At 43.4% G+C, this 9,227-nt stretch overlaps 1 protein-coding gene across 1 annotated transcript in view; it reads left to right on the top strand.

The window, feature by feature from the left end:
• Positions 1 to 163: 163 nt before the first annotated feature.
• MDH1B (malate dehydrogenase 1B) overlaps positions 164 to 9,227 on the top strand; it is a 31,906-nt gene continuing 22,842 nt past the window's right edge. The window contains exons 1-4 of the mRNA XM_084999096.1: positions 164 to 216; positions 4,733 to 4,845; positions 8,504 to 8,638; positions 8,858 to 9,000. Coding sequence (XP_084855222.1) covers positions 195 to 216; positions 4,733 to 4,845; positions 8,504 to 8,638; positions 8,858 to 9,000 — 413 coding nt within the window. The 5' untranslated portion in view covers positions 164 to 194. The remainder of the gene's footprint in view (positions 217 to 4,732; positions 4,846 to 8,503; positions 8,639 to 8,857; positions 9,001 to 9,227) is intronic.

Below are 9,227 nucleotides of genomic sequence, written 5' to 3'. Positions count from 1 at the left end.
AGCTGCAGGGATAGAAAGGGTGGAGACCACAGAACTTTTAATAGCAGTGTAAAACCCTGTAGCCTAACACCTAACTTCTCCAGCTGGGAGTCAAAACTTCTCGCTCAACTTCGGAGTGCGCCTGCGCTGGGTCCTGGCGTCGTGGTTGCCTGGAAACCGTGAAGCCGCGGTTCCAGCTGCTGCATCCCAACTTCATGGCCAAATTCGTGCTCGCGGGTGAGTGATCCCCGCGTCCCTCTGGAGATCGCTCAGAACAGCAACAACTGCTCACCTCCTATGGCCCCTTGGCAGTGATCTTCTTAATTGGCCTCTGTTCTAGCAACTCCAGACTTTACATGGACCACCCTGGCTTTCTTACGCTTTCATTCAAAGATGTTTATTGGGCAGTGATTGTGTGCAAAGCACTGATGGAAGCAGGGGACACAGTGAGGGGAAAGACATTCCTGCCTTCGAGGGCCTTTCAGTCTTGTGGGATACAGAAGCGTGTAAACAAGTAATTTTGGTATAGTGTGATTAATGCAATGAGGGACATGTGCACGGGGCTTTGGCAGGTGTTATAAGAGCTGGTTTGTGAGGATTTGGAATAAAAAAAAACATTCCAGAAAAAGGCATAGAGGCTGCAAGTCTCAAGGCCTAAGGTACGGTCTGGATATAGAGGAAGTGAGTGGACTTGGGGGTAGAATGGGAGCAGGAGCCAGATCTTTGCACTTCAGTTACACCAAGCAAAGGTGTTTGAACTGTATCTTGAAAGCCATGAGGAGTCATTTAAAAATTTTAATCAGGAGAATATCTTAATTAGTTGGCATTTTAGGAAATACACGTTGTCAGCAATGGAGGAGAAGGATTGGAAATGTTGCCTGGCATCCAGAAAGCCACTGAAGGAACTTTTACTGCAACAGGCTATTGCACCTGCCTCCTTTTCTTTTCAGCAAGTTTCTCAAAAGAGTAGACTGCTCTTTTATCTTCAGGTCCTTCTTCCACTCAGTCTGGCTTCTACTTCTACATCCTTTCAGAAATGGTCTTCGCTGAAGTCACCAATGATTTTTAAAAAGCTGTCCAGTCCCTGTCTTATTTGGCCTCTTTGATGCATTAACAAATTGACATCTTCCATCTGAAAAACCTATTTCCTTCGCCTCTTTATTCATTTAGAAGGATATTTTTGAGCAATGGCTGATATGCTGGGAAGACAGTGGTAAGCAGATGTACAAAGAATGTTACATTTATGAGAGTGGCAGGGCCAGGTTCTGTAGGAGTAGTGGCAAGGGACCTTACTTAGGCAAAGACTTCCCAGAGAAAGTGATTTTTTTAAACAGAATCCCGAAAGATGAGTGTTACCTATCAGAGAGGATGTAGGGAGGAAGAGAGTAATTTAGACACCAGTAGCAAGGCATGGGACTGGAATGAGGAGAGGTAGTTGGATGATTCTTGAGAGTAAACAATAAGCAGAAAATGCAACTAGATTAAGTAGGGTTGGAATATAGAGTACAAGAAAGACACTGTCATCAGTTGAGGCCAGCATGACATAATGCAAATTCTTATGAGCCATGTTCAGTATTTTAAACTTTATCCGAAGTACATGGAAGGTTTTAGGAAGGAGATGCATTTTACCTGAGTGTTGTCACTGCAGTGTGAGAAGAAATAGACTGGATGCCCAGAGTCCAGTTAGGTTCTATAGCCCAGGAAGGAGATAATGATAGGATGGTAGACAATGGAAAACGAAAGAAGCAAATGGATTAGAGAAGTGTTAGGGAAACAGAATCTGTACAACTATACACTTAAATGGATGGAGGAATGATACAAGGGAGAGGAAAGAGTTAAAATTATTCCCAAGCAGTAGTTTGCTTAACTGTGTAGAAGAGGAGTCATTGAAAGAAAGCAGAATAGTAGGCTTCATACTTTGGGTACTCTTATTCTTAAATAACTGAGTAAATAGACATACGAACATAAGAGAAAGAGCATATTTAGTGGGAGAATGGTGGCAGAGTCTGTCATAGACATGGCAAGTGCCTATGAGACATTCAGCAGGAATTGAGTGAGTTCCTGCTGTGGTGCAATGGGTTAAGAATCTGACTGCAGTGGCCTGGGTCACTGTGGAGGCTCACTTTTGATACCCCACCTGTCACAGTGGGTTAAAGGATCCAGCATTGCTGCGGCTTCAGTTCAGATTTAATCCCTGGCCTGGGAACTTCCATATGTTGTGGGTGCGGCCATTAAAAACATAACAGTAGGAGTTCCCATCATGGGGCAGCGGGAACAAATCCAACTAGGAACCATGAGGTTGCAGGTTTGATCCCTGGCCTCGCTCAGTGGGTTAAGGATCTGGCATTGCCATGAGCTGTGGTGTAGTTCGCAGATGCTGCTCGGATCCTGAGTTGCTGTGGCTGTGGCTATGGCTGTGGCTGTGGCCAGCAGCTGTAGCTCTGATTAGACCCCTAGCCTGGGAACCTCCATATGCCATGGGTGAGGCCCTAAAAAGACAAAAAAGACAAACAAAACAAAACAAAACAAAACAAAAAACAGTAGAAGGAGTTGAGAAAATAGGATGGTGTAGAAATCTAGTCAAGGAGATAGTTTTGAATTGGAAATACAGGTGTCTACTTGAAACCAAGGGAGTGGAAGAGGTTATCTGGGAAGAATGCATAGAGTAGGAAGATAGGATGCCTTTCAGAATGTTAATCTTTTGACGAATTGATAAAAGAACAGGAATCTAGAAAGTTGAATTGAGGAGTGGGCAGAGAAGTAGGAAGAAAAGCTGAAGAATGCTCCCACAAAGTGGGTATTTCAAGAGCAAAAGGGGGACAAAGGCTGCCAAGGGTCAACAGAAAGGGATAGATAAACAAAGTATCCACTGGATTTAGTAGAGGTCCTTGGTGACCTTCTAGAGAATTATGGGAAAATCCAGATTGCAGTGGGATGAGAAATAAATGGAAGTGAGGAACTGGGCATGGCAAGTATAGAGAAGTGCTTCAGGAAACTTTAATAGGAAAGGGCTTGTAGAAGGCAAGAGTTAAAGAGGGTCATGGGCTTTTTGTTTCTTAGGACAGGAAAAACTTAAATATAATGAGTACACTTAAATATGATGGAGACGGGCCATTACAAACAGAGATGCTTGAGGAAGGGGATAACCAGTGGAGGTAGAAGAGGGTGGTATTCAGAGCATAAGTGGTGAGATTAAATCTGGACAGGAGGTAAGATCCCCTTTCCACTGAATAAAAGAAAGAAGGAAAAGATGAGTCCTGGCAGGTTTGATGGCAGGAGGCTGGCGGATTTCCCAACTAATGCCTTTTTGTATAATTTGGCTTGGCTTTTGTAAAATAGAAAGCAAGATTGTTGTTGCCTTCTGATAGTGAAGAAACATGTTGGAGTGAAGGAAAAGGTTTGAAGGAAGTAGGCAAAATTTGGAACAGCAATTGTAGAGAACAGAAGAGAATGCTGCTAAGAGAAACTGAGGAATCTACAGGCAGATTTGTGGGCCAACTGACTCTGGTGACCCTGAATTTACAATGGCACCTCTTTGCTTGGTTCTACCAAGTTTATCCAGGGGCGCTGAGTACATGGAACCCAAGCACGTAAAAGGCAGGTTATTAGGTTCATCCAGGGTGAAGGGCTTTTACCAGGCTAATTTGCCAGAAGCACAGTAGAGCAAGAGAATTTAAGCCAGGAGCCAGAAAGTGGTTTGAATTCATGAGCCATGGATTTGAACTAGACAGGGAGGCTAACAGGGGGAGTTTGAGAGGGGTTGATGACTTAGGAGTCACCTTGAGGAATTCCCACTGTGGTGCAGTGGGTTTAGGAATCCAACTACAGAGGCTCAGGGTTCGATCCCTGCCCCCATCACAGTGGGTTAAAAAGGATCCGGCATTGTCACAGCTGTGGCTTGGATTCAGTCCCTGGTCTGGGAACTTCCATATGCTGCCAGTGTGGCCATTTAAAAGAAAAGAAGTCACCATGAAGTTGAAGAACTGGTGATTGGAAGTAACTGGGGAAGAATGCTAGAGAAGCTTCCACCCTTGGCTCCTGCCCCTCCTACTCTATCAGAAACCCAGTCCCATATACTTTGGTGGCTTTAACTTTCTCTGTGTTGATGGCCACAAAATCTGTATCCTAAGCCATTTCACGGGGCCTGCTCTTCAGCTTGTGCATGCAGCTACTTGCTGGTCCTACCCACTTAGATATACTACAGATACTTCCATCCACTAATTTAAACTTCTCACCCATGCTTTCTTTCTGTTAAGGTCAGGGTCACCTGCCCAAGCCCGAAAATAGATGTCATCCTGGACGCATCTCTCTCCCTCCGTTTCTCCTTCCCCCAGTACTCCCTGCCACATATATCAAATCCGCCTATGATTTTACCACCACTCCTCACTTCACCTTGGCCTCTTAGTAGCTACCAATGAGGAGTTCATTACTAGTAATTCATGTTTATTTAGTAACCTGGAGCCTCTTGGAGGCAGTAGGTCTAACATAGCACTAGAAGAGAATAAATAATTCAATAATCATTTTTCCTTTTCACATTTTAATAAGTATAATTCTGCTCTCCAATGAAATTTGTTTTATTTTACTAATACAATAACAATCAAAAGCTAATGCGATGGTAGTTTATACTATAATGCTATATAAGACGTATTGCATTAAATGTGTGATTAATTCCCTAATCGTATGACAGATACTTACAACTGCATGATAATTTCCATGGGATGAAAGACAACATTGCTAATTGGAACTCTTTTAGGTAGAGCAGATTGCCCGTATTATGCTAAAGCAGAACTTCTGGCAGATTATTTACAAAAGAATCTTCCTGATTTTCGGATGCATAAAATTACACAACATCCTGACATTTGGGAGGTAAGAGGCCTTTATAGTTTGCTAAACTCACACATGCATAAAAATGTGCTCTAATTTAATTAAATATTAGCTAGTGTATCGGCCGGTTTTCCAGTTGGATGTTCATGCACGGCTAATATTTTAATGCTACTAAAATAAATCCCACTTATCAGTCTCAAAACATTATTTATATATTTTCCCCTAGGATCTAGTGGAACAAATGAGGCCCCAACTAATAAGTAGAATAATTGGGCTTGTTTTTTCCCCCCAAGAATCCAGTGGCTTATATTGCGTTTTTAAACTTTTACTCCCCTTCATAATGATTTCTAACAGCATAATAAATGTTCATTGGACATGCCCTTCTTTGGCATGGTTTCCCCAGAAACAGACTAAGATGGAAATTTGGGTGAAAGGGTTTCCTCTACTGGGCTCTTGGAAACAATATCCTGAGAAGGAGTGAGGACAGCAGGATTGGACAGTGGGAGAAGTTGAACTGCCATACAGCTGCCACAGAGAACTTGGCTGGTCCTACAGGGAATTCTGAAACTGGGATAGCCCTTCAAATACCCCCCAAAACTGGCAAGGGGGCCACCTTGGCTGTGAGCTGCCCTGGGGAAAAGACTTAACCTTAGACAAGGAAACCTTCTTTGGCTGGGGCAAGTTTCTGGAGGTAGACTCAGCACTAAGCCATAAGCAGCCAATATGCCTGGTGGCTGAGGGAATGAGTGCTTGGGTCACAAGGGAGGAGTGGGGACTACAAATGGCAGATCTGCTACAATTCTCCAGTCGTGCCTGTTGGATCCACATGCTCCATATAATAAGTTCATACCATCTGGGAACAACTCTTCCAGAATTCTGGTTGGCATCTCTCCCTGGGGAAACTTTACAAAAGGAAGTTTAGTTAAACGAACTATAGTCTCCACGGTACATCATTTTGGCACCACAACGAACACTGATCACCTTTCCTCTCTTCTGTCCATTACGGATTCCCCTCACGCTCTGCTGGTCCAGGTGACTTCTTAGGGGTAGTGACTTAGACCTGTATCCTTAGGGGTCTGAGCCCTCATCTCTATTCCCTTTTCAGGACATGACTGTTGCACTTGTCCATTGGCCATCAAAACTGAGCAAGGCACTACCAAGGACACCCTAACAGATCACCTAGCTGCCAAACATTCTTTCCTGCCCACATCGGGTAATAGCTGCCCTACATATCCCTGATCAAGAGGGGCAGCTACCCCTTCCCTACATGATAGTAACTGCTTTCCGTGCTTGCTGATTTCTTGGCACAGGAAGCTCAAAGTGACCATGTGGCAGCCATAGATTAAAGTTTAATGGGACTCTTCCTGATAGAAGCACCCTTCACCCTGATGTTTAAAGCCTCCAGACTCACAGGGTAAAGGCTTTCGGGGAACCACAAATACCCCTCATGGGTCACTAGGAGTGATGGTAAGCAGGGTTACTTTTTATGACACCCTTGGTTCCTAGATTCATGTATTCTACCTATTGGGGTAAAACTCCACATTGATTTATGGTATATACTGCATCCTGAAGCTAGCAAGCTGTCAGTCTCCAAGTTGGTGCCTATACCTTCCTTGGTCTGTTCCATCCCTCTATCCAGCTGTTAGATGGTGCCGTGTATGATAGAGCCAGTGTAATATGCCTAATGTCACACATCCTTTTCTCGAATTTGGGTCCTTTGGTTCAAAGAGATGTCGCACAAGATCCTGTGTTGGTAGGGTAGATATTCTGTAAGCTCTTGAATAGCGTGCAGGCCAAAGTGCTCAAACAATAAAGTCAGTTCTTTACCCAGAATATATGTTGATTCAAGTCAAGATGAGTCACTGCTCTTTTCCAGGGTAAAAGGTGATCAATGTAATCAATTTGCCACCAAAATGTTGGTCGTTGTCTCCAAGGGATGGGGCCATTAACAGGAGGTCAGTGTTGGTCTCTCTTGAGGGTAGCAGCCATGGCTACATCAGCTTTGTTGAGTGGCAGCTTGTTTTCTCAGGCCATTGCATAACCTCTAACTTGTTCATGTCCCCACTGTGCCTTCAGTGGTCTAAGTTATCCTATTGCTGGGTTGCTTAGGGCTTCTTTCAAAATAGATGTTCTCTGGTGGACACTGCCCCCTGCCCCCCCCCCTTTTTTCAGCATTCTGTCATCGCAATTGCCAGGGGCTCTAGCTTTATAATATCATGTCCTTTAACAGTCATGACCCAGAATGGACAGCCACCTCGGGCTTCTCGGTGATGCTGAGACCCCTCTCACCCGTTTGTTCCCTATCACCTGGGGAAATAGAGTGTCCTCCAGACCCTCTGGAGAACCTAGTTGACTAACAGTTTCCCAGCCTTCCATCAGAGCATATCCACTCCAGTTTGGTACCCATTTTTCTAAGCTTTTGGATTCTTTGTTCCATGGTCTTCCATGACAGTTCTGTCATTTCCATTTTATTTCATCACTTTCTCCAAGCTCTGAAGAGCCATCCTAGAAACATGTTACCCCTCTCTTCTGAGGTCTTTGTTAGGGTGTATCTCCTTGAATAGCAGAAGAGCGATTCATCATGCTAAGTTCTCCCTTGTCCAGCTTTATGTTCCAATCTCGATTTAGCACCCTCAGAGTCCAGTCCTAAGCATTTCCTCCCAGTTCCTGCCAGGACATCATCATGCCCTGCTCGGTGCCAAAGGTCCTTTAAGGTTGAGTCACTTGCCTGATGAAACCCAGCACTTCATGGGTCAGGCTACATTGTGACTAGAGGGACCATGGTGGAAACATCATGGTGGAAACATCCACAAGGGAAATTCATTTCTAAGACTGTATTGTAGCCTCACTACACATGCCTCCAAAGATGAGAGTGTTGTCATGTACTTTACCCACGGCAATGTTGCCCTCTGTGTCTCCTCAAGTATTGTCACTGGGGGACCTGGGCTACACAAACCAATGATGATTTAAACTTTATCTAAGCTGTATCTTAAATCCTCAGGTAACTTTTTTGTGTATGTCTTTTTTTTCCTTTTTAGAGCTGCACCCGCATCACATGGAAGTTCCCAGGCTAGGGGTCTAATTGGAGCTGTTGCTGCCAGCCTATGCCAGAGCCACAGCAGCACCAGATCTGAGCCACGTTTGCATCCTACACCACAGCTCACAGCAATGCCAGATCCTTAACCCAATGAGCGAGGCCAGGGATCGAACCCACAACCTCATGGTTCCTAGTCAGATTCGTTTCCTCTGCACCACAATGGGAACTCCCCTCAGATAACTTTTAACTCATTAACTCAACCTAAACGGTATAAATCGTACACAGATATTTGGAGTGCAGCATCAAATTTGTATGGCCCGAAGACCAGAAACATACAGAAGACCATGCGAGTGGAAAGACTTGGCTGCTTTTTTTAAGCTAAGCACTTGCACTTCAGGTCTTCTCAGGAAAGAGAACAACTTTTAGTACCTTGGCCGATGAATGTGAAGAATATTCTTTCTTACTTGATTGGTTTGTAACTCGACTCATCACTATTTCTATATTTACATTTTATAGTTTAAAAATGTCTAAATTTTATTATGTATACATAGTGGTAGTGAAGAAAAAAAAAGCTAGTATTTTAATGTTTGAACTCTAAAGGATTGAATTGAATTCCAAGGCAGATTCACTGTGTGACTTCTCGTGGACTGTATCATTCAATAGGAGTGGCTGAAAGATGTGTGTAAAAAGAATAAGTGGAGTCACCAGAATTCTCCCATCATCTGGAGAGAGCTGTTGGATCGTGGAGGAAAGGGCTTGCTTTTGGGAGGATATAATGAGTTCCTGGAGCATGCCCAGGTATATAAATCAAGTTGATTTATCTGTCCAAAACACTATTGTTCTCTCTCATTCTTTTATTTTTCACGTCTTGCTTTTCATTGTATATAAAAAGAGAATATACAATGTTCTCTCAGCTCTCTTTTTATTGTTTGGGCTTTAACTAAGAATTTTCCATTAGAGCCCTTGTCAACTAATTATCTATTTTCTGGTATTGACTTTTTCTTGCCCAATATTTAGCTTTACTATGGTGTCACCTCGAGCATGACGGCTGAGCTGATGCAGACAGTTGCCCAAGAGAACCTGGAGACACATTTGGAAAAAGAGCTGGAGGAAGAAGCCCTGAAATGTCTCATCAACCCCTTGCAGGTCTGGATCACCAGGTAGGACCATCAAACCCCAGGAGTCATGAGGTGGTTTTTTATATTTAGAAAGGACAATGAAGTGGAATTGATTCCACGGTGGAAAAAAATATCTGTCAAGTTTGAGGTTTGTATGTATATTGTATATATATAAATATACAATATATAATATATATATTATTATCCCCTAATAATATCCCCTAATATAGCCCCATGAATGAGCTTTAGATTATATGTAGATTTAATAT

Source organism: Sus scrofa, chromosome 15, assembly GCF_054392235.1.
Source record: "Sus scrofa isolate SSC_HxYL_T2T_F1_AM1 chromosome 15, Sscrofa_HxYL_maternal_Yorkshire_Landrace_v2.0, whole genome shotgun sequence".
Lineage (NCBI taxonomy): Eukaryota > Metazoa > Chordata > Mammalia > Artiodactyla > Suidae > Sus > Sus scrofa.
The sequence above is the reverse complement of the archived record's forward strand: the minus strand, read 5'-3'. Positions and strand labels throughout refer to the sequence as shown.